This window comes from Vigna unguiculata, chromosome 6 (assembly GCF_037176805.1).
Source record: "Vigna unguiculata cultivar grain cowpea cultivar isolate G323 ecotype 2 chromosome 6, ASM3717680v1, whole genome shotgun sequence".
Classification (NCBI taxonomy): domain Eukaryota; kingdom Viridiplantae; phylum Streptophyta; class Magnoliopsida; order Fabales; family Fabaceae; genus Vigna; species Vigna unguiculata.
In genome coordinates, this window is record NC_140797.1 from 41,524,654 (window position 1) to 41,549,781 (window position 25,128).

The following is a 25,128-nucleotide window of genomic DNA, read 5'->3' on the forward strand; positions in this document are numbered from 1 at the left end:
ATTCCACTCTTTCACACAAACTTCAATCTCCTCTTTATTTCGTTTCTAGATGCCATCAATCTTCCCCTTGAGTCTTGCTTCCTAAACCAACCACTTTTTTTCTTTCCAACAAATAAAATAAAAAAAAACAAATCATTTTGAATCGTCTCTCATCCTTCCCACTCAATGGTCATATAACTTTTTTAGTAATATTTATTATGAATTATTTTGGTGACAATTCAAACGAATATGATTAAAGTAGGTGAAAAGTTTGAAAGTAGGAAGATTTGTTATATTGAAAATTTTCTGTATATGTTTTATTGTAGAATGACGGTCCAAAGAAGTTGTCATTAAGTTAATAGTGTATTAAAAATATATATTTATTAAAGTTTTGGATTGAATGAGATATATTAATTTTTTGAGTTTGTTCATGATTGATCAATCTTAATATTACAATAGAAGTTTTTATTGTTTTAAATATATTATTTTTGTTTAATATACAAATCTAAAATATAATCATTGTAAATATTTATCTAAATATAATTAGTTTAGTTATAGAATTTCACGTTTTACACATTTATAAAGGACTTCTTGATTACCATTAACAATTATTTTTACCAATAGAAATAAGATTAATAATGTTTCCTACTATATTCTTTGAAAAATCCTTCTATAGTATCTTCATAAATCTTACTTAATTCTGAGGAATAGGTATGCGAATAATAATAATAATAATAATACACAATATAATTAGCACTTTATCACAGTAAAAAAATAAATTCTTATTTATACATAATATTATTAAAATTCTTAAGAATATTAAAAATTGATATAAGAACACGTGCAACAAAAGGGCCACAAATTAAATGTTAAGAAAGTTGAACCATATATTTGTATCTAATGGAAGCTGTGATAATCACTTTGTCTCCAAAAAGTGAATGTTATTGTCATCCACTACAATCCAACTTCCACCATTTAAAACAATTGCTATGAAATGTTTCTAGTCATGTCATAAAGAGGTGCGTATGCCTTACTATATAAAAAATAAAATAAATTTCTTCACTAGTTATTTCACAAAAAACGAGTTTCAGTGTTGCTGCCTCGTTAAATCTAAGAGGCCCAAGTCCTTTACTTTTTATAACGTTTTCTTTTTCATCCTTATATTTTTTCTTTTCAACTAAAAATAAAAATTTTATTTTATTTTTTATTTTATGAAATATACTAAAGTAGTAAACTTTTTATTTTGTATTTGAACAATTCAATGTTAATGAATATAATAAACATCTATTTTGGTCACGTAAAAAAATCATTTTGATCCAAGGATCTATAAGACATTTTGATCCAATGGTCAAGTAACTTTTTTATTTCTACTATAATGCAAATTAGTTTTTCCTATATCGAGAATATTCTTATAGAGTCAAATACATATCTACATTAATGTCTCGAGAGACTAAAACATTACAACAATACAAAATATTCTAAAATAATAATAAAAATTAATCGAACAATGGCATCTCAGTGGTGGAGACTAATCTGCATAATGGAAAAAAAAATGAAAATATTACTGACCATTATTCGACTTCAGGACACTTCACAAATGTAGGAATCACACATTGTCCTTTAGTGCCTTAGTAAAAACCCCAATGGCAGGACTAATTTGCCTAACAAGAAAAAAAATAGAAATTCACGGGTCACATTGATTAAATTAAGGTCACTTCACATGTTGGTAAGCCAAAAAGAGTATTTATTCGAGTGAATAAAATGGCAAGACTACAAGTTTATAATAAAAAATATATATAATTTCATATCCTTTAGCATCCTTATTTCCTAATCTGAAAGACAAGCAACAATCCTTATTGGGAATACTAAGGGAATAATGTCATAAGATCTGTTCCTTCCAATCGGCATTGTTTGTTTTTATTGTCATTTTTTATTATAACCCATCTACATCTTCTAACATCTAAAAAAAAAATTGTATTCCTTACCATCTCATTTCATTTCATCCTTTATCTTTCATACACATCTCTTACACTTAGGTTCTTATGGATGGAGATATTCTTCGGTCTCCCACGGCACCTCCATCTCAAGAACACCACATCACAAATCCTGTAATATTCTGTTTGTCACGTACTTCAACGTGTCAGCCAAATGAACCCTAACAAAATCTGCTGAATAAAAACATACTTCATAGACATTGTCATCCTTATTTAATAACATCAGGAGAATAAACCAGAAGTTACATTCATTCCTATCAGCATCTTCTATAACACCTATACAATCCTATTCTATCATCTCAATCTTTTCATCTTTAACAATCAACGTTATCACTTAACAACACTGAATAAAACACACATGACACAAGTCGAGTAACAACGAATATTAGCACATAAGAACAACAACAACAATTGACATCACAACAGTCACAATAGACAAAGGAAAAGAATGTAACTTGTTTGATTAGTAGTATCTATCTATACATTTACATTTCAGAGTTCAACGCATGAAGTTGGATTCCCAACAAATGGTTGGAGTTCCTTTCCCGGGAATGATCTCTCCTCAGTGTTTTAAACTACCATGAATTTTTACCATCTAAGTATATCATCTAGATATAAAGAGGAAAAAACAAATAAAAAACTTGTTTCCCCAACATCCCCATCAAGAGTTTGAAACAGAGCACTTTTTCAGAGACACATTGCGTGATCTCCGTAATGTTTTAACTATTTTCACCGTGCAACACCATGAAATTGAAAGTATCAAAGCTGGGAAACGACCCAGAAGAAGTCCAACAAGAACAAGCATAACTAGAACCATAACCGTGGAAGAACCTGAATTTCCAACTCTAGCTACTCTCTTTCCATTATAGGAACAAGTGATGCCACAATCAACCTCATCTTGTTCAGTATTCTCGTTCTTATCTTCCTCTTCAATTTCTAACATAGGTAATTTATCATCTTCCACAGCGCTTGAAACTTCACTACCCGATTCATCCTCAATCTCCTTATTCCCCTTATCCTTTTTTTCTTTCCTATGGCCACGAAACTTCTTAGGCACAAGCTTCTTCACCATCCTCGACCCAAACCTACCACTTCTACTCCCTTTAATCTTGTATTCAGAAACTTCAAGAACATGTGAAGAACAATCCTCGACTATTTCTGTTGCCACGTCACCACTGACAGAACGCATTTCACAACAAATCCCCACATCACTCACAACCTCAATTTCATCAATTAAAAAACTCTCGGAAAAGGCCAATTGACTCAAGTCAGGGAATCCACTCCCCCGAACACGCTCCTTCTTCAGAACCCGAACCTTCTGAAACCACGATTCCACAACGGAACCCGAAACGACGCGTCGCCCAGCGTACTCGAGAAGCAGAAGCGCGAACGTCGACACGGTGATTCCGACGGTGAGCCTCTTCACACTAGCGACCACAATTAGCACCATCAGAATCTTCACAACTAAAATAACGTTCAAAGAGCACTCCGCGACCTGATCCGAAACAGAAGCGACGACGTTCTGTTCAGTCCGAGGGTTTGGGAGGCGAAGATCGGGTTGCGACGGCGGCGGAGAGTTGGCCGGAGAGGGAGGAGGCGGCGGCGGATCGGGCACTTCGGGCGGTGGCGGTTTTTTGGTGCGGTGTTTTCTAAAACGGCTTCGGTTTTTTACGAAGAGGTCGATGAGGGACGTGGGGAAGCCGGTCTCGACGACGAGGGAGCCGCCGCGTTTTGGCGATTGGAGATCCGCGACGATTTGGGAGATTCGAGGGACGCGGTTCTTCTTCCAGGGAAACGGCATGGCGGTTTTTGGTGAGCAGTGAAACGCAACGGAACAGAAGAGTGGGTTTAATTTAGGTTAGGAATAATAATGGAACATTGTTATTATAAGATTGAAACTGCAAGTAAGGGAGAAATCGAAGAAGGAGACAAGGAAGCGGTTCCCACGGAATGAGAGAAAGAAAAGAAAGAAACACGGCGAAGGCGCGTGAGTGTGTGAGAGTGAGTGCTCCTCAATGGATCAATCCATTGTTTAAAAAGAAGGTTGTTGTGAGTTGAAAACTGGCGACTCCAGAATGCGACCTCTTTGGTGAGAGAACACTGTTACCGTGTCCCAACCAAATTTTCCTTTTCCTTTTTTATTCATGCATGTATATTTAGAAATTTGGAATCTATCATTTCTATTTCCTCATATTTTCTACGTTTTCAACTTAATATTTCTCGTGTATAAGCGTGTCGGTTCCTTCAACAAGTTGTTGTACACTACCATTTATTTTTTTATTTTTTAGGTTTCCGTAAATTAACAGTGTGTTAAATGATTTTTATTTTCAGATAACGCCATTCGTTGTACGGCACAGTAGTTGCTTGTTCTGGTTATTGAAATTACTATTATTATTATTCATTTCAAAAATTTAAGTCAAGCATCTAACGTGTAAACTTGACTTTAATTTAGCTCATTACATAATAGATATGGTTGTTTTAATTATTACTTTACATTACGCGTTTTTGTTCTTGAAAACAACTGATATGATTAATATTTGTATTTTTTTTTCTCACTGTTGGTTTTTATCTTCTAGTGAAGAAGAATGTATCTCTTTGTGGATTGTTGATTCTTTCTCCTTTTTATTTTTTTTAAGTATTTTATATTTTCTTTTAGGAGAAGGTGGGTTGGTTTTTGGTTTGGTGAAATAGTAAGAGGAAACCAATAATGGATTAAGTGCTTTGGTTTCATTCAAGTCGTGAGAAAGTATTTTGGTTTGAACAGTGCTGAACTAATACATTATACCACACACACATATATACTAATAAAATCACAAGATCTAATGAAGCTGTTAATTAATTTCAGAATCAAATCTTAAGATTGTTGCAGTATTTTTTTCTACTTTGTTTGCTACAACTCTATGATAAGTTGGTGGATTTCGAATTGTTGCTACAACTTTGCACTCCTTTGCCAACCATTATGAGTGAAAGGCTAAGGACGTGGACGACATAACAACAACAATAATGGATCCTGCTCTAACAAAATTCTATGTAGCTTGTAGAAGCCAAAGTGAAATTGTAGCTATGTATGATGAAGTTGATGAACGAGTAACAAAAAATCTGTGAATAAATAATCTGAAAATACGTGGTGATCCAAGCACAAGTTACAGTGTGGAATAGAGAGGTTAATCCAACTTTGGATAAGTAACATCAGAATTAATTTTGATATTGCAATTATTTAGCAGGTTGATATGGACTTGGTTTGTCGCTTTATGAGATGCTTGATTCAGTAACACAACTCATTCCTTTTCGATCTTTTATAGCTTTATAATATGGATTATATCACTTTCCTCCATCCTAATTGGTTGCCAGCAAGAACACAAAGAAATGTGAGGTTACATTGTTAATTGGCAAAATAAGATAAAAGGAGAAAAGAAAAGTTGTCTGAAAGACTATACAAATGTAGCCCACAGGAGCTGCCACAGTGAACTCCAACAACTTTTATTTGTTTATCTTTTTTTTCTTAAGCAGCCTTTAGATATCACTTGATTGTGATTGACTATATAATTCTTTCCACTACACAATGAACACTAGGTGCTGCCTTAATAATTGGAGCACACTAGATAACTGTTTAAGGGACCCATTAGGCCATTTTTCTGTTAATCAAATGCATGCTTTAGGATTCGAAGAAAGGACCACTAAAAAGATTGACTTTTGGGGTCCCAAAAGAGGGATAAGACCCAAAGAGAAAAGTTAACCCTTCAAGCTAAAAAGAAGAAAAAAAAAACTATGATTATGGTTCTGTGTGTGAGTGAGTGACAGTGGGGTTGGTGGGTATCCCAGGCACGCAGGCAGAGTCTTAGAACAAAGGAATCATTTTAAGACACAAACAAAACCGAATAATTTAGCATGTTTTCTTGGACCTTATAATACAAGCCTTGTTGAGCACAATAACAGGAGATGTAAATGCCAAGTCAGAATCATTTTGGAACATTAGAACATGAAGCACGTGGAATCATATGGAATTTGACTCTTCTTGGTCTCGTGCTAGGAGAAAGTGACACCTTGTCTACTCCATTCATCCCTACCTTAAGTTTTCACTCTCATTCCTCTGAGCTCCATATTCCATCTGTCACCGCTTCAAGCTTTAAAATCAGTGCTTTATTTATTTATATATTTATTGTTTTGTTTTGTGGCGTATTAGGTTGATCTTTTACCAATGAAGTGTCACAGAATACGAACTAGTGGACCAACAAAAAATTGATTCTCTGGTCATACGGCACCAGGACCAGAATGTTATGCAGAACACGAGAGATTCTATCACTACTAAATCATTGATAATAATAAACTAGTAACCTTAGTCACTGAAGTAATTTTTAATCAATAAAACTTAATGATTTGTGAATGCTTCATTAATTTAATAATAAATCATTGATAAAAGAATTTTTGAGCAGTGCAATCTCATTTTGAAGGTCTGAAACAAAGAATATCCTCCCCAAAGTGGGAGGAAAAGAGAGAGTATCACAGTGAGAGGGAAATGTCGCAAGGAGAAGGTGCCACCGACAATTATTGCAAAGTGGAGACCAACTTTGAACAAATAAGACATGGCCTAATCCAAAAGGTATTCGAATCCGAAACATCATCAACAAGATATGGAGTTTCCTTCACAGACCCGCCAATTCAAACCCTTTTCATAATTTTCCTTCCCTACCAAATGCCATGCTTATTACCAGCATTTTGTATAAAGTGCTTAATCACGTTTTTTCTTATGAATTTCTTGAACAGAATTTGTCATAATAGCCTCAAACTCTGTCTGCAATTGCTGACCGTGGCATAGTTCAAACACTTCAAATCCTTAAAACATATACCGAGTTCAAACAGAGTTGTATTATTTTATTTTATTTTATTTATTCTTAAAATTCCAGCTAAGCCAACTAATATTTTCTTTTACATTACTTTTGTCCCTACCAAAAGCTAGGAAAATATAATGCAAACCTGGTATCTTAGATTGGATGCTTGATAAATATTAAAGTTTGAGAAATGACCACTAACTTTTGAAAATTTTCTTAAAAGTCATGCACATATAGTTGACTATTCATTTAAAACCAACTACACCAAATAGTGTAATGATATATTAATTCTTGAACCTTTTTTTCCTTCGACTGATAACGTAGTGCCCTGTTCTTCGACTATTATAACTTCCTCACTTTATCTTCCATAAAAGCATGAATCTGCTTTTCAGAAAGCTGAAAACAAGCATGCAATTTTGTCCTACGATCAGTATATGAAACATTTCTGGTGTGTAACGTTTCGGCTAAAAGGTGAAGTTGACTTGCCTAATTTCATTTGCTAATCACTATAATGTTCACATTTGATCCAGAATATATTTCACTAAATCTTTGCTAAAATGTTGGTAAATTTTGTTACTTTTCTGAATGATTCACGTGAAAACTAATGGGTAATAAATCTGTTAAAGCTATCAACTTAAGAACTACTTATTTAACATACTACAGTAGCTATAATACTAAGAGAACACAGATTGATACAACAAATTACTTAAGCCACCATCAGCAGCAGAAGCACCAAGTTAAACAAATCAAGGTGATTAGGGTGGTTAATCTGGCATAAGGAAAAGCCATATCAAGAAAGAAGTGAAATTTATTCTCAATGTTGTTCTTGAGTTTCATATTTTCTCAAGAAACACCAAGTAATTCTCCAATTTTCTCGCAAGATCCATCGCAATTGAGATATGGAAGAAGAAAAAGTTCTGGACATGATCACACTACAAAAAGTCACTGAGCTAGTGAATGAGCCATAATAGTATCTGTTCCATCTACAGGAACTTGAGCCATATCAAATGGATATATAAGTGTCTGTGTGTATGCAGATTGGAAGCCAGTGATCAACTAAAGTTCGAATCATGTGGTTGCTGCTCATTATTAAAACAACCCCTTTTCAATCCCTAGTTATCTTTTTCTCTCCCATTAGTCCAAAGTGGATTTGTTCCAATATCAGCATACATGTAAGAATGGTAGCAGGAAAAAATATTCTCTCCTGAACACTGCACTCGAAGGAGAAAGTAGTAGTCCACACTAGCTTTTGTAAGCTTGGTATTGCAAGCAAAACGAGATTGAAAGCCTTTAATAATTCTGCCAATTAATAACAAGGATTATCTGAAAATGTTAGAATAAGTTCTGCAGGTATTAGTCATTGATTGTGAGGTGCGGTGCATTGAGCTGATGCATAAACCTTCCCCCAACACATCTCATTTAATAGGTATAATTTGTCTGATGTTATTAGAAACGGATTTTCTGGTTCTGGTTAGTGGTCACTTCTGAAGTTATGGGCCACCCGTGGTCCTTAATTAGCCATTACTAACCTTTGCAAGCACCTCGCATTTAGTTTTGTTAGATCTTGAGGGATATTTAGCTAGAGGAACATTTGAAATCCTTGGTAGATTGAATCAACAACTTTTACAGAACAAGATTGTTGAAATTGATTGTGCTGAAGGCAACTGGGGTGATCAATCAGACAAAAGAAGACACCTTTTATCCCCAAATTTCAATCTTCATCACCTAACGCAATAACACACGTTATAAATGCACGTCAATCAAGCCTGCTAACTAACATACCAAACTAATGAAAAAAAAAATGTCCTTGTCACTTCAGCTTCCCTGCTCATACATTAATTTAATCAAATGAAGGATAGAGACATCATTAATGACATAATTAATGGAAATTGATCGGTTATAATGACAAAAATAATTTGAATATTTCGGGTGTTGAAGAAAGTGTTGTGGACGTGGGATAAGGTTCCTTGCGAATAGGGAATTAGGCATGGAGATATGGTATTTTTGGTTTAAGAGGTGGCACACGTAGATGTCTGGTGGTGAAGGGGCAAGGTGAGTTACCGAGTTTGGAGATTTCTGACGCTCCATTCTTAGGGACACCGGCAACCTCACCAAACCAAAATAAAAAAAGGATCAAACATTCATTCAAAATTGGTTGGAAAATGGAAATTGATTCCGCGGGTCTACAAATCTACTTAGGAGTCGGTAGAGGGTACTTCTTATATATTATTATTATCTCTTTAATTCACTCAAATATCATCTAAGAATAAAATTATAAAGGAAAGATATCTTTGAAACAGATAATATTATAGAGATACAAAATTTAACTTCGATAATACTGTCTTAGCTCACTTCAAATTAGGCCCAACACGAGACTTTTGGATACTTTTATTATTAAGATTTCGAGTTTAAATTTATTTTAATATATTACAAAATTTCGTTTCACTTAGAAGTCAAGACTAATAGTATTTCATTTATATATATATATATATATATATATATATATATATATATATTAGGAAAAAATTATTTTTATCTTTTATATTATTTTGTTTTGACTAAGAAACATGTCAAATTACTTAGAAGTTAAGGTTAATGTTAATTTATACTCGTATATTATTATTTTTTGATGTAGTAACTGATCCTATCTTAATATTTAAGATGAAAACATTGATAACCCTTAAACTTGTTTCAATACTTTAAATTTTTTTTTTATCAGGAGTTGAGGTTAATAATTCTCATCCTTTGACTAAATTTGTCAAAACAGGTTATCTAGTCTATCACCGATCTATTATTTAGTGAGTTAACCAAACCTGATTCATTCATTAGTGAGTTAATAAAATTTTAAACAAATTGACTTACTTAATTAAAAAATATATAATTTTTTTTCTTTTGTTCCAAAAAAAAAAGTATAATTGTGATTAAAATCTAAATAAACTTTGATACATGATACAGTTCAAATACAATCCAAAATAATGTTCAACTCTAAATATAAACTAAAATCACAAAAATATTATATTTGTAATTGTCAACCCAATATGTTGACTAAAAAAAAAAGTCAACCCAACCTAAATACCAAGAAAATGTATCACCCTTTATCTGCATGTGGGTTAGTGAGTCAACCCGACACCATAGGTTTAACCTGGGTGAGTCGGATCCTTCGTAGATCAGGTAAAAAATTAATCCATACTAAAATTTGTAAAATAAAATTCAATCTAACCCAATCCAAACCTATAATAAATCCAATTGACCCACAGATTTTAACCCACTTCGATAACTCTACCTTTTTCTCAAACTCATAAACTTAAAAGGAAACAATACATGCAATGATCAATAATAATGATATAACATAAGTTTTTTAACAATGTGAAAATATAATTATTAAATTTATAAAATTGTTTTTATAAAAGAAAAGTCACAAGAAAACACACACACACAACAAATAAGAACTCAACCTATATCACAATAGAAACTGAATGTTTGATAATTTCTTTCTAGAATATGTCCGTGTTAATTTTGCTTTTGGCACCCCAAATTTTAAAAAGCTTATTTTTGGAATTAGTTGTTGAAATTTTTTGAGTAAGGTTTAGGAATTAATTTTAATGTTTAAGATCTGAAGTTCAATAATATTTTCAGCTCCCAAATTTAATATTTAGAAAGTAAAGTTATATTCAACGAAATAAAATAATATTTGTGAAAGACTTAATAGTTAATTAAATAATTATTTTATATAAAATTGAGGCGGGACGAGTGATTAAAGGTGTTTATTATTTTTATTTTTTTTCTGTGCGTTGGTGTATCTTTAATATAAAAAAAAACATGAAAAGCAAAAAAGTTGTAAAATAGATAGTAAAATAATCGAATGAAGAAATAAAGAAAACAGAGAGAGGGTTGGGGGACTTGGATAAGAAAATCACATGCTATTGAAATTGCCAAATACACCTACTTCATTATGAATACACCTCTTTTATCTTTTCAAAGAGAGTGAACAATATAAATAATGAATTGAAGTATAACTTGATCAAAAAGTAAAAGAAAAAAAATGACAACGTGAAAAATCAAACAAGAAAAATAAATGAAAATTTGATGCTAAAAATAACATATGTGAATTATACGTTGGATACAAAGTATGAGTCTATATTTTATATTATATAAAAGAAACTGAGTACCATGTAATAAAATTCCTAAGCACATTATTTTAATATTTCAAATTAAAAATAGTAGTAACCTCTTATTTAGGTTTCACTCAAATCATATTATAATCTAATATCTTTGTAATAAATTCTTACTCGGAAGACATATGAAAATTAAATTGAAAGTAAACAAATTCAATTACATTATATTATTCAATTATGCTTATTTGTAGTTTTTTTATATAGATTTTTACTTTTAAATCATTTCAATTAGTTTCTAACAAAGAGGTAAATTTGAAAAATAAATAATGAAAATATAACAAAAAGTATATTTATCATTTAAGGGAGTGCATTTAATAATTATTTTATTTGTTTTGATATGGGCCGATCTGATGAAATCACTGCAACTTTTTTCAGCAAAGTGGGCCGAAAATAAAGGAGGAAAATCTAGAAAGGGGTCGCACAGTGTGAAAACTTTTATTTGAATCACAAGAAGTCAAAAAATAGGGGTCACACTCAGATTCAAGAATTGGGTCTGTGCAGTTGTACATGCTCATCATTACCTAATGTTTGTCTCATTCAAAACTTCAAAACACTTTTGAAAGCATTTCATAAGAATTATTATTTTCGAAAATTTAAACGGAACGAAACAGAGATTTGAAAAGGGAGGATGGGTTATAGTTTTGTGATATGTGTGTTTGATGATGAAGTCAAAGGGAGGAGCGTCGTAGTTGTTGCAGGCAACAGAAACATACAAATGAAAATTTGAATTAGATTGTTCCCACTTTACCTACGACTCATTCCAAAATCTTATCTTTTCAACAATGTCCACTCACCCACTCTAATGGTATACTTAACATCATTCAAATTTAAATTACACTATCTATTTTTCTCTCATTTAAAGATAAATTTTTATTTTATTGTAGAACTCATCAACAACCACTCGTGACTGTTTATTGAAATGTTGGATCGAAAATTTGGAGAAATTATTGACAGCTGGGTTGGGCTATAAGCCATCAATTCTCACCGGCCCACCTCACTCATTCAACTGCCATTTTAATATTCCATAACATACTTCTTAATAAATTATAATTCAAATTGGAATATTCATAAATAAATAATAAATAAAGAAATCACCTACTCAATTTGCCTATCTTTTTATTCCAAATATCCATTCTCGTACCATTAAATTCTTCCAAAATGAACTAATGTTTCATTTCCTTTTTTTGTAAAATTCAAATTAATAATTTCATTTGGTCCAATCCAACTGCTCTTTCTAGATTTGATTATATGAAAAAACCCTTCGATAAATAATGCGATAGATAGAGATAGTAAGCCTAAAATATTATTGTATAAATTCCTGTATAACTAATACAGTTTTTTTAAAAATATAAATTTATATTTAATATACAGTTGATTTTTGCAAGTGTAATGAATTTGTAATTTTGTTAGATGCAAGAAATTTATTAAATCGATCACAGTAAATATTTTACAATGCCATCTTTTTGCAAGAGACAACGCAACAGAAAGTGAAAGGGTAACAGTATCTGGTGTGGCATCAACGGTGAGAGATGAAACGGTTCCAGAACAGTGTCGTTTGGTTGGTTCCTTATCGCGCAATTCACAGCTCAGCACAGCAAAGCACTGATTTAAAAAAAATCCAGTCTATTCCGAAAAAGCCCTCAGGACATAACACAATTACAAAACAAACCCGTCCTTCAAATTCTCCCCACCATTGACCCCTCTCATTCATTTCCATTTCCTTCGAAACCAATCCCAAGTTTCTTCAAACCCTAATTTCCTGTCTCTCACGTTCTTGCACACTCGCGGTCGAAAATGAGAGAAATCTTGCACATCCAGGGAGGGCAATGCGGTAACCAGATCGGAGCCAAGTTCTGGGAGGTCATCTGCGACGAGCACGGCATCGACCATACCGGAAAGTACAGCGGCGACTCCGAGCTCCAGCTCGAACGCATCAACGTCTACTATAATGAAGCCAGCGGCGGAAGGTACGTTCCACGCGCCGTCCTCATGGATCTTGAACCCGGCACCATGGACTCCGTCAGATCCGGCCCCTACGGCCAGATCTTCCGCCCCGACAACTTTGTCTTCGGCCAGTCCGGCGCCGGTAACAACTGGGCTAAAGGCCACTACACTGAAGGCGCGGAACTCATCGATTCAGTCCTCGACGTCGTTCGCAAGGAAGCCGAAAATTGCGATTGCTTGCAAGGTACCACCGCAACTTTTAATTTCCCAGTTTCTCACTAATTTCAATTGATTTGCTCGTGTTTTTGATGGAACTGGACTGGTGGTGACGTGGCAGGGTTTCAGGTGTGCCATTCTCTTGGGGGTGGAACGGGTTCCGGCATGGGGACGCTTTTGATCTCAAAGATTCGTGAGGAGTATCCAGATCGGATGATGTTGACGTTTTCGGTGTTCCCTTCTCCTAAGGTTTCTGACACCGTTGTGGAGCCTTACAATGCTACGCTCTCTGTTCATCAGCTTGTAGAGAACGCTGATGAGTGCATGGTTCTGGACAATGAGGCTCTCTACGACATTTGTTTCAGGACCCTCAAGCTCGCTACACCCACCTGTACGTTTCTTGTTTCTCTCTTTCTTAATCACTTTTTGTTGGTGTTGTTCTGTTGTTGTGTGTTGAAAAGATGAGTAAATGTTTTCTGTAGTTATCTTTTTTTTTTTAACTTTCAATTTCACGATTTAAATTAGATTTAAGTCTCTGAGTGGATAACGCTTCTAGGAAAATGAAATAAAAACAAAGTAAAATTAACTTCTATGTAAGTTAAAATCAACCTTTTGGAATATTAAGAGAGAATTTCTTTCAATTAGGTTCTGTATAAGCTAGTTTTAGCCTGTGGGAGAAGTTGATTTCATTTATCTTATTTTTATCTTGTTCAAGTTTTGTGGAGAAGTTTATTCTAATAGGGATGAAATGTCGTTGTGTTAGTGGGGCCATGGGGGGTATTCAAGTAGGGTTAGGTCTTGTGTCTTGCTCGTTGCTGGTGGGTGTTGTTGTTTAACTTCTTCTATCAATTTGCTTTTCAGTCACTATCTCTAATGGCATATGGTCACTTTATTTGAGATTTTTATGCAATCGATTTCGAAAGAATTGATGCTTCTAAAATTGTTGTTCTTATGGACGTTTTTTCAAAAGTTTGGAAGATTAGATTTTTTGTGGTTCTTTCACCTGAATAAAATTTAACCCACCAGATCACCTTAATTTTTCAGTTCTTAATCAATTGTACATTTTTCGCCACTGCTGGATCAATTTTGATACCTCCATATATTACCCGACAACTGTTAGTTTATGAATAAATTATATGGGGCCTTGAAGCAAACAGGAGACTAGTTGGAAGTTCAATTTTTCTAATTAATTAATTTCTGGTTTTGATTACAGTTGGTGACCTTAACCACCTGATTTCTGCCACCATGAGTGGAGTTACTTGCTGTCTACGTTTCCCTGGGCAACTGAACTCAGATCTTCGCAAGCTTGCTGTTAATCTTATCCCATTCCCCCGGCTCCATTTCTTTATGGTTGGATTTGCACCCTTGACATCTAGAGGATCTCAGCAGTACCGTGCCTTGACTGTTCCTGAATTAACACAGCAAATGTGGGATGCTAAGAACATGATGTGTGCTGCTGATCCTCGTCATGGTCGTTATTTGACTGCATCAGCAATGTTCCGTGGTAAGATGAGCACAAAGGAGGTAGACGAGCAAATGATCAATGTGCAGAACAAGAATTCTTCATATTTCGTTGAGTGGATACCTAATAATGTGAAGTCCAGCGTGTGTGATATCCCGCCTAAGGGTCTCAAAATGGCTTCCACTTTCATTGGCAATTCAACTTCAATCCAGGAGATGTTCAGGAGAGTTAGTGAGCAGTTCACGGCTATGTTCAGGCGCAAGGCTTTCTTGCATTGGTACACTGGGGAAGGAATGGACGAAATGGAGTTCACTGAGGCTGAGAGTAACATGAACGATCTTGTTGCGGAGTATCAACAGTACCAGGATGCTACTGCTGACGATGAGTACGAGGACGAGGAAGAAGAGGAAATTCCAGCTTAAGACACTTCCTTCGGTTATCAAAAATTGTTTCAAATATCAATGTGATTGGCTTTGAGCGAGTGGTGTAAGTTTTAATTGTGATGCAGTCAAATTAGATTGACGTAATGTGTATGCTTATTATCGATTGTTGACATTGTATAAACTGGGTTCTCTTGACAATGTTTCTGTTTTTTGAGAGATCAAGTCTTGGATGTTTGTAATAGTTAGTGACATGTTTTTTCTCTCTTCACCTCTCCTCTTTTGATATCTTTTGCCTGTCTACGAACTAAACAGTAATTGTTTTAGGTTTTCATTGACATGCTGTTCCATATGTTTATTGGTAAGATACTGTTTTTTATATGAATAAGATGTCAATGCAACGGTATGTAGTTAATTTGTGTGGTACACTTATAATTATGCGTGGTTCGTAAGAATAGAAAGAAGACGAAAAAGCAGGAAAACTGTGAAGCCTTCTTCAAAGTTAAGTCTCTGAAAGTCTATGGATGGAGTTTTAATAATATTCTCCTGTCACTTAATCTTTTTCGCTAGCTTATTCTTTATGATCATTTGTGTGTTAAAGGAAAACTATAACTGTCAGCAATGTTTTCTATTAATAGGAATGTCTGATCCGTAAAATTTGGTAGTTTATACAAGGGGTCATATCATTTGAGAAAATAAATTTGAATCTAACTAACTTAAAAAAAAAATGGTGATGTTTAGAAAAATTGGATATAGTTGCATATAAATATACGAAAAAAATGTTTTATAAAAAATACACAATTTCATTCAAAAATTTATCTATAATTCTTCATTGAAAGTCAAATAACATTTTTATATATTAACGGACTTGTATAATCTAAATTACAGTAAACAAAATACTTATATAATTATTCGTAAAATTTGATATATAATAATTACTAATAAAAATACCATTTATTTGCTTTTTGGATTATTGGAATCGTAAATCACATTCAATAGTTGAACCAATCATTATTGTATATGACTAATTTGATTTCAGCTGTATTATATTCAATTTTGTTTAAAATTTAAATTAATTTTATTGGATTGATTTGAATTCTCTAATTGTTAGAGTTTATATAAATCAATGAACATCTTTTATTTTTAGACAGAACATTGGATGATGGGTTAGTTTTCTTTGGGACAATTATATTTAAGTACATCATTATATTACAATGGATTAGTCCTTTTTTTTAAATATTTTTATATAAAGTTAATACTTGGGACCGTATTTAAAAGAGTAACTAGACTTGGAAATTCTAATTTAAACATCCGTTACAATTTGTATTCTTTTTCTTTTAAAATACTGGTACAAAGTCTAAGAAAAACATAGTATATGATACATAAATGAATATTTGTGTGATCGTTGAGAAAACAATGTATCATTCAATATTCTCTTTAATACGACGAACTAGTGAATGATACGCTAACTATTAAATTCATTATTTTGGTGAATTATAAATCAACATTTGTATTTTCAGACAAAAGCAAGGGTAACATTAACATATAGTCACTTTCTTGTTTTAGCGAAATTATACTTTATATGTTTTAATTACTTTTACATAACTTCTAACATCCATCAATTTCTGTAACTGCATAAGAAAGATACATAGTACTACGGTGTTTTATATGCATCGAAATAAATTGTCTAATAATAAAGGAAAGAACATTGAATGGAATTTTATCAAAGTTAGAAAAAAGTAAATGTAATGAATTTATCCCAAAAGTGTGTTTGCAATCTCCTATATTTCCTTTTCTATCCTATATTTTCTTCTCTAAATCGTTTTACAAATTAATGTCTACAACGTATTCTTCATGCAAAAATATTCTAAAATTGGTAGATTATTTCAAATCACTTTCTTCAATTTTAATATAGTTTCTGAAAATATTAAAATTTGACTAACTTTTGAAAATATGAGAAACAAGTGGCCTCTGGGCCATGAAATTGTTTGGTGTGGAATGAAACAAAAAAATTGAGAATGAGTGATGAAAACAAAAATAAATAAATAAATAACAAAGAGGAAGAAAGACATAACTAGGAAATTTCCTTGGCATCCCTCCTGATAAAAAATGGGAAAGCCCATTCATTTTAATCTTTTTCGCTGCTTCCACGTGCGTACAACTGTCACGCATACAAATTAATATAATTATAATGATCGGTACCGTTTTATGGAAATACTTGATTTTTAGAGTTTTCTCTTCAATTAAAGTTTTTCTTAATATTATGTCACTTTCAATTTGTGTGTGTGTGTGAAAGAGAGGACAAAGATAAATAAGAGGAGTGTAAATAGAATTGTCCATTCTGTGGCATCGTGTTGAAGGTGGTTTTGTAAATTTGATGGGCTTTTATTTTGGGCAATCATGGCCTTAAAACCCAAACCCAAGCTCTGAGTGGACGAAAAAACAAAACCCAAAGTTATTCGGCATTTTTTTACTAAATTAATCTTCGAATTTAATAATTTCTTTTTCTCCAAAGAAATTGAAATCTATTCGAATTAAAACTCTACAATTGTTTGGAAAGTATTAAATATATTTTTAGTCTCTCAAATTTCAGTGAAATTTAGAATTAGTCCCTCATCGAAACTTTTGACTAATTTAGAGATGCGTGAATTTAGTCCTTTTAATCAAATTTTGTTAAATTTATTTAAAGTTTCAAATGCATTTTATGATAATATTTGAGTTAGCATTTAAGCAAAAATGGGTCAAACGATGTAAAAAATTTAAATATTATCATGAAATGTGCTTGAAACTTAACAAAATCTGGTTAAAAGGATTATATCCATACATTTTTAGAGATGAAATACTAAATTGGTCAAAAATTTCTAAGAGAAATCAATTCCAAAATTTACTAAAAACTTGAAAGATTAAAATCATATTTAGTCCTTTGGGAAATAACTTCAAATCATCTGATACATGTTTCGAAAGCTATTTTAATAACCACATCTTGGTGAATCTCTAAATGCTTCGCATGCAAATATTCAATAAAAATAAACTTTCGACTAGACTAACTTATGCAATTTAGCCCGAAGAACTGTCACAAAAATCAAGAAAAATGTTAAATATTGCCGTGAACTTGTTTTCAAATCAGAAGAGAAAAAGTGAAAAAACTTTTATAGAGCTTTACTTCCATTAATCATATTTATAAACTTTATACTATCTTTTCTTTTTCTATAGATTGTTTGTCGTAGATCTAAAGTATGTACTCGAAATGTATCTTCTCCCATTCGTATACTCTTGGTCAAAAGCTTGACCAAGAAATTTCTTAGAACTATAGTACATACAACAGCTCCAAACCAAATTAGAAACTGTTGCCATGCATTTAGAATACACAGTAACACCCTTATCTTATTGGTCACTCACACTTTCTGCTTATAGAATATTTTTCCTTACAAATGGAAGAGTTAGGTGCTTCAATTAGATTAATCAATAATTATGAACAAAATTTAATCCTCTGAGAGATTCTTCTGTTGTAATCTATAGCCGAATGGCAGCATCGCCGGCATTATCCATAGCATAAAATATATTTCTTTCTACCAGCTTCAGCAAAACCCTACATCATTCTTTCTATTACCACTTCAAACACGACCAATTCTGTTCTTAAATATGGCGCCATATATGTGCCTTCACATGTACATTTCTTTATAAATAGACCTCAATACAATGTTATAAATCACCAACAACCAGTTATTACTAAAACACACATAAATCTTCTGCAACTACCAATTTCACTAGTGCTTTTGTGCTATTCTTCTCAAATGGCTATTCCCTCATTTTTTCTGACAGTTTTGGCTCTTTCACTTTCAGTTGTTCTAACAGCTGCTACCAGTACATTCCAAGATTTCTGTGTGGCAGACCCACAAGAGAAAGGTATAAATAGCAGATACAAAAGTTAGTTTTTTTTATGATAGTTACATATGTAATAATATTACTTTAAAGTTTATGTTCACCATGGTTTTGGATGAATATTATGGCAGTGTTGGTGAACGGGTTGGCATGCAAAGATCCAAAACTGGTTGAGGCCAATGACTTCTTCTTCAGCGGTCTTCACATAGCAGGAAACACCACGAACCCTGTTGGGTCTAAAGTGACACCAGTTTTTGCTTCTCAGCTTCCAGGATTGAACACTCTTGACATCTCCATAGCTCGCATTGACTATGCCCCAACGGGTATTAACCCTCCTCACACGCACCCTCGCGCCACTGAAGTGTTGACCGTTCTGGAAGGTACCTTAGAAGTTGGATTCGTCACTTCCAACCCCGAAAACCGTCACTTGAGAAAAGTTCTTCAGAAGGGTGATGTGTTTGTGTTCCCGATAGGGCTCGTCCATTACCAGAGAAATGTTGGGTATGGCAATGCTGTGGCCATTGCAGCACTTAGCAACCAGAATCCAGGAGTCATCACCATTGGTAATGCAGTGTTTGGGTCTACGCCTGACATAGATATCGATGTTCTTGTTAAGGCTTTCCATTTGGACAAGACTACCATCGGCTATCTACAGTCCAAGTTCTAGACAAGATCATGCATCGGAGACATCGAATTTTATTAATTATTGCTTCCTCTGAGTGTTGAATTGTGTGTGTCCATTATCCATTTGTATTTGGCTTTTCTTGTTATTCAGTTCTATCATTTCTTTCATTAATTTATAGGATTGGCCTGTTTCTGTGTTTCTTATTCTGGTTCGGTATTATTTCACTATTGACATATAAGTTCTTGTCATTGCCCATGTCAGTATTCCAGACCTCAAATTTTCGCATGGTTTTCTCTCATTATTCCTGCCATTTTCTTTCCTGGTTAGTGTCATGTTAATTTTCCATTAAATAAATTTATCAATTCATGCCTGTGTGAATTATGTTCAGCATGCTAAGAGAGTGTAGAACGTATGTTAATTAACAAATAAATAAATTAATATAATATAAGAGTTTAAGATGTTAACTTATCTATAGTTTATTCTGTTTTGATATTACTTTATCTAAATTTTTTAAATAAGTAATAGTAAAAATAACATAAATATTGGATAAATTATATACATATTTATTACAATTATTAACATAATTAAGTTAAAATAAGCACATTCCTCATGAAAAATAACATTGTTTTAAATTCTTTATTATAGTGTTGCTTGCTTTTGGTTCAGTTGTGTTAGAAAAAAAAAATGGTTAATCCCTTATTTTAATGGTTAACAAGCATACGTGCTATTTTAATGACTTAAATGATTTTGTTTTTCTAAAACTAGATGGAATGATTGGTTATATTATTTTAGTGCAGATCTCATAAATAGTTTAAGATACATCTTTCGTTAAAGAAGAAAGGAAAATAAATGTTTTAATTTACTTTATTAAAAGAATCATGACTTAGATAAACATTTTTTTTTTGTAGTGAAATTGGATAAATTAATATAAAAAATGAAAGTGAAAAAAATAAGAAAAAACTTTTTGAAGTTTAATTTGACGAGGTTTTGACATTGGTATCTAAAATATTTCATCCAACAATAGAACCATAATAAGCAATATATTGTATTTAAATATTTCTTAATTCGATTTTTGGCTTTTTCGGTTTGTAACAATACCAACTTTACATTAAAATAAACATTTTAGTACTTAAAATTGTTTAAGATAGTCAAATATATTATGCTTGGTTGTTAATTGGAACTTAGCTATTTTTGTGATGATAAAGTATAATAAATAGGATAATGATAGTATAATACTTAAATTTGTACAAAATTTTCTTAAAACCTACACTTTAAACCTGAGTTAACATATTTTAAACGAGTTTGGAATATAGAAGAAAGAGAAAATAGAAAAAGAAAAGATCATTCAAAAAATAATATCTCGGATCGTATAAGAAAGTTGTCCAAAGTTAATTGTTATATTATAATTTTTCTTTCCAAAATGACTAGCAGCAGTTGTGACACATGCTACCTTTCATTCATTGCCTTATTATATTATTGGAAAATTATAATATCACATCTAAATTTTTAGAAATCAGAATTTGTTGTTGTTGCATATATACATATTGCTGCTGCTTTTAATGCAGAAATTGTTGTTCTCATGTATTGAAAATGTCAATCTTAATATAGTCTCTGGTTGGAATGTGATCAAATGTATTACTATATTAATCACTAATTTGAATATTATTTTATATCATGATTGATAATTAAAGATAGAATTACTAATTTTTTGTATATTACATACATTTAAATGGATTATGATAGCTTGGGTAAAAATTGATGGAAGTAACCCTACATTACCTTTAACCAAAACAGAGGTTGTCATCAATTTGGTGTTCATACTGTTCTTCTTTTCTAGATGATTAGCCGAATGGCAGACACTTTCTGCCGGCATTATATCCACAGCAAGAAATAACCCCTCTACAATCTCCACATGCCACCTTCAGAAAAACCCTTATCACTTTCTCTTACCACGTCAAACATGATTTATTCTCTTCTTATATCGCATCTTCTGTACTACAATATTGGTTTATAAATAGACCTTAACCCAATGCCATATTCATTCACCAATAATCAATTAGTACAAACAGGCGATACTTATTTTTTCACTGCAAAATCCACTGTAGTTCTTCTTGAGTTCTTGTCAAATGACTAATTTCTCGTTGTTGATGTTACTTCTGTCTCTTTCACTTTCAGTTGCTTTAGCAGCAGATACCAGTGCTCTCCAAGATTTCTGTGTGGCAGACCCTAAAGGGCAAGGTTAGCACGAATTTTTTATATTACCAGTTTCTTCTTTTTCTTTAAAACTGACATCTAATGCATTATTATGGAACTTGATCAATTGAGGCAGTGTTGGTGAATGGCTTGGCATGCAAGGATCCAAAACTTGTTGAGGAAAATGACTTCCTCTTCAGTGGTCTTCACATAGCAGGAAACACAACAAACCCAGTTGGGTCTAAAGTGACACCAATTTTTGTGACTCAGCTTCCAGGATTGAACACTCTCGGCATCTCAATGGCTCGCATTGACTATGCCCCATGGGGCATTAACCCTCCTCACACGCACCCTCGCGCCACTGAAGTGTTGACCGTTCTCGAAGGCACCTTAGAAGTTGGATTCATCACTTCCAACCCCGAAAACCGTCACCTCAGGAAGGTTCTACAAAAGGGTGATGTGTTTGTGTTCCCGATAGGCCTCGTCCATTACCAGAGAAATGTTGGGTACGGCAATGCTGTGGCCATTGCAGCACTTAGCAGCCAGAATCCAGGAGTCATCACCATTGGTAATGCAGTGTTTGGGTCTACGCCTGACATAGATACCGACGTTCTTGTTAAGGCTTTCCATTTGGACAAGACTACCGTCAACTATCTACAGTCCAAGTTCTAGACAAGAACATCGGAGAGATTTGATTTGGTTAATTGCTTCATCTGCATGTTGAATTTTATCCACGTGTGTTGTTTTTATACATTTTTCATGTGTTCTGTTATTTGTCGGCCTCTGGTAACCTTCTGATCAATGGGAAGTTTGTGATACAAACAAACTGTTAAATGATTGCTTTATTTTTTTAAATTAGATTGTTCATCACATTTGGTTGTTCTGTTTTGTAAACTTCTCTCAAGTTAACCATGATTCAACTTAAAGAGGTCTTCAGTCCAAAAATATCCAAATATATAGATAGATAGATATGAATATATAATATATGTTACTTTCAGGCAATTCAATGGTGAATACATAATTGGAGACGGTTACACCATCATCAAAGTTATTTCATGTTTTGGTAATAATTCACGATATAAAGGAAAACAAAAACTCTGATTAAAGTTATCCCATGATCGATGCACTTGTCCCTGTTCAAATAATGAAGCTATCTCCTTCAGTCAATTCATTTTTACCAATGAATCGAGACACTGAACAGTCTGGGGAGAACAAGGTGGTGGTTTCAAACTCTTTCCCACCTCCCATGACAGGCATGTTTGCCGCAACATCCACGCGGCTCACATAATTAGCTTTGTACGTTTGCCCCAACACACCACTCACTTCATTGCTCAGAGTGAAGAACTTAAAACCAAGATCAAGGTGGGCAAAACAATCCTCTTTGGTAATTCCATAGTTGTGGATTCTAGAGTCTTCTTCGGTTATGGGGACAACCTTGGCTGTGACCCTTAATCTCCCTTCAACTTCCACAAGGACAGTGTTTGTAGAAGTGGTCCTAACAATGGAGACTTTAGGAACAGTAGAGGATGTCCACGTGGCACCTTCTGATTGGTGTAGGGTGATGGGTTGACCATCTAAGATGAGTTGAAGACGGTCTATGTGGTCTTCCCATGTGGCTGTTTTGAGGGCCCCAACAAAGAGTCGGTGATTGTGAAAGAGAATAGCTATGGATTGGACCCAAGTGAAGTCTCTCTTCATGTTGTTGTTTCTTCTGCCTATGAAGTGGCCGTTTATGTGGAGGTTGGGATCGGATACGAGGCAGAAGTTTCTGTCTTTCTTGCCATGGAAGTAGAAAGTGATTCCATCGCCACCAACGAATCGAGGATCTTGGCAAACAGCTCCTGGTCTGTCACACTCTGCCACTCATTCAACACAATATTAGTAATAAGCTTTTAATAACTCATCACTGTTGTTATCATTGTTGTAAAATATGAAAGATTCAAATTTAAATAGATGTAATCGAGTGAGTGTAATATCAAAAAAATAAATTAGGTTTGACTCTGCTAAATCTTGAATATTTTACATATTTTAACCATTGTTCTATCTTAAATTTGTTTCTTCACCAAATCACTTTTCTCTAAGGTTTAAATGGTTATTATAAAATTTTTTGTTATTGAAGGTAGTCCTTTTCCCCCCCTCCCATTTTTGTTTTCAAGGGGACAAATCACTACTAAGAGGTGTATGATTATGATATTTATTTTAGAATCGAGAGTTATGTATTACTAAAAGACTTACTGCAAACTGGTTTGCAAGTGACGCAATCAACCTCACAGCCACGGGGGCAGGCGTTGGGACAAACATGTTCCATGTTGTAACACTTAGAGTAGTTTTTGTTCCTGCATGTTGCTGTTCTTGGCAACGTGGGAGGAGGATTAGTACTGGGAGGTGTTGATGGTGATGGAATTGTTGGAGAAGGCGTTGATGATGATGGTGGGGGATTTGCAGGAGTAGGAGTTGAAGATGAAGGTGGTGGGTTCTCAGGTGGAGAAGGGGTAGGAGGAGTTGGAGATGAAGGTGGTGAATTCTGAGGCGTAGAAGGGGTAGTTGGAGATGAGGGTGGTGGATTCTGTGGTGTAGAAGGAGTCGAGGGTGGTGGATTTTTTGGTGTAGAAGGAGTTGAGGGTGGTGGGTTTTCTGGTGTAGAAGGAGAGGGTAGTGGATTCTTTGGTGTAGAAGGAGTTGTTGGAGTTGAGGGTGGTGGATTGTCTTGTGTAGAAGGTGGTGGATTTTGTGGTGTAGAAGGAGTTGAGGGTGGTGGATTTTGTGGTGTAGAAGGTGATGAGGGTGGTGGATTCTCTGGTGGAGAAGGAGTTGAGGGTGGTGGATTCTGTGGTGTAGAAGGAGATGAAGGTGGTGGATTTTGTGGTGTAGAAGGTGTTGAGGGTGGTGGATTTTGTGGTGGAGAAGGAGTTGAGGGTGGTGGATTCTGTGGTGTAGAAGGAGATGAAGGTGGAGGGTTGGCAGTCCCAACACAAATGGGTTTGCAAGAAGCACACTCCACTGTACACTGATCAGGGCAAAACTTAGGGCATACATGCACTAAATTATAGCAATGCTTGTACTTCTTTATATTGCAGCTGGCATGGCTAGGATTATTGGCAATTCCAGGGGGAGTAGCCCCTGCACCTGCCACTACCACCACTATGATACCCACCAAAACCTTAACAATTGTTTCAGCCATATTCAAGGTTGTTATTCTTAGATCAAGTAGCTATTAGCTCTTCAGTTTGTGTGAGAATATCATGTTATCAGCATTGCCTCTTATAGACACCAAAAATCTATAAATTAATGAGTTGAAGAGCTGTACACATGACTAGAAATCCACGAGTTTCGGATTTTGTTCTCAAAATTTTCTTATCAGAACAAAGTATTAAAATAGTTGGAATTACTTTTTGTTCTGTACATGATGATACATACATTTGGAATGGCTTTAAAAGTGAGTATGACAT

General features: G+C 33.9%; 5 protein-coding genes across 5 annotated transcripts; 3 read left to right on the forward strand and 2 right to left on the reverse strand.

The window, feature by feature from the left end:
• Positions 1-2,407: 2,407 nt before the first annotated feature.
• On the reverse strand, positions 2,408-4,109 carry LOC114188109 (ethylene-responsive nuclear protein / ethylene-regulated nuclear protein (ERT2)). The gene has a single exon (XM_028076636.2). The coding sequence runs from the start codon at positions 3,772-3,774 to the stop codon at positions 2,635-2,637; it is 1,140 nt and encodes a 379-aa protein (XP_027932437.2). The 5' UTR covers positions 3,775-4,109; the 3' UTR covers positions 2,408-2,634.
• Positions 4,110-12,671: 8,562 nt separating this feature from the next.
• On the forward strand, positions 12,672-15,250 carry LOC114187461 (tubulin beta-5 chain). Its single transcript, XM_028075722.2, has 3 exons — positions 12,672-13,165; positions 13,259-13,528; positions 14,351-15,250. Exons 1-3 carry the CDS (start codon positions 12,772-12,774, stop codon positions 15,019-15,021), a joined length of 1,335 nt encoding a protein of 444 aa, XP_027931523.1. The 5' UTR covers positions 12,672-12,771; the 3' UTR covers positions 15,022-15,250.
• Positions 15,251-18,707: 3,457 nt separating this feature from the next.
• LOC114189197 (putative germin-like protein 2-1) lies at positions 18,708-19,666 on the forward strand. The gene is made up of 2 exons (XM_028077912.2): positions 18,708-18,885; positions 18,993-19,666. Exons 1-2 carry the CDS (start codon positions 18,774-18,776, stop codon positions 19,526-19,528), a joined length of 648 nt encoding a protein of 215 aa, XP_027933713.2. The 5' UTR covers positions 18,708-18,773; the 3' UTR covers positions 19,529-19,666.
• Positions 19,667-21,390: 1,724 nt separating this feature from the next.
• LOC114189023 (putative germin-like protein 2-1) lies at positions 21,391-22,373 on the forward strand. Its single transcript, XM_028077722.2, has 2 exons — positions 21,391-21,724; positions 21,816-22,373. Exons 1-2 carry the CDS (start codon positions 21,613-21,615, stop codon positions 22,349-22,351), a joined length of 648 nt encoding a protein of 215 aa, XP_027933523.2. The 5' UTR covers positions 21,391-21,612; the 3' UTR covers positions 22,352-22,373.
• Positions 22,374-22,632: 259 nt separating this feature from the next.
• On the reverse strand, positions 22,633-24,921 carry LOC114189022 (late embryogenesis abundant protein-related / LEA protein-like protein). The gene is made up of 2 exons (XM_028077721.2): positions 23,915-24,921; positions 22,633-23,535 (listed from the first exon to the last, which is right to left on the reverse strand). The coding sequence occupies exons 1-2, from the start codon at positions 24,858-24,860 to the stop codon at positions 22,817-22,819; spliced, it is 1,665 nt and encodes a 554-aa protein (XP_027933522.2). The 5' UTR covers positions 24,861-24,921; the 3' UTR covers positions 22,633-22,816.
• Positions 24,922-25,128: the final 207 nt, after the last annotated feature.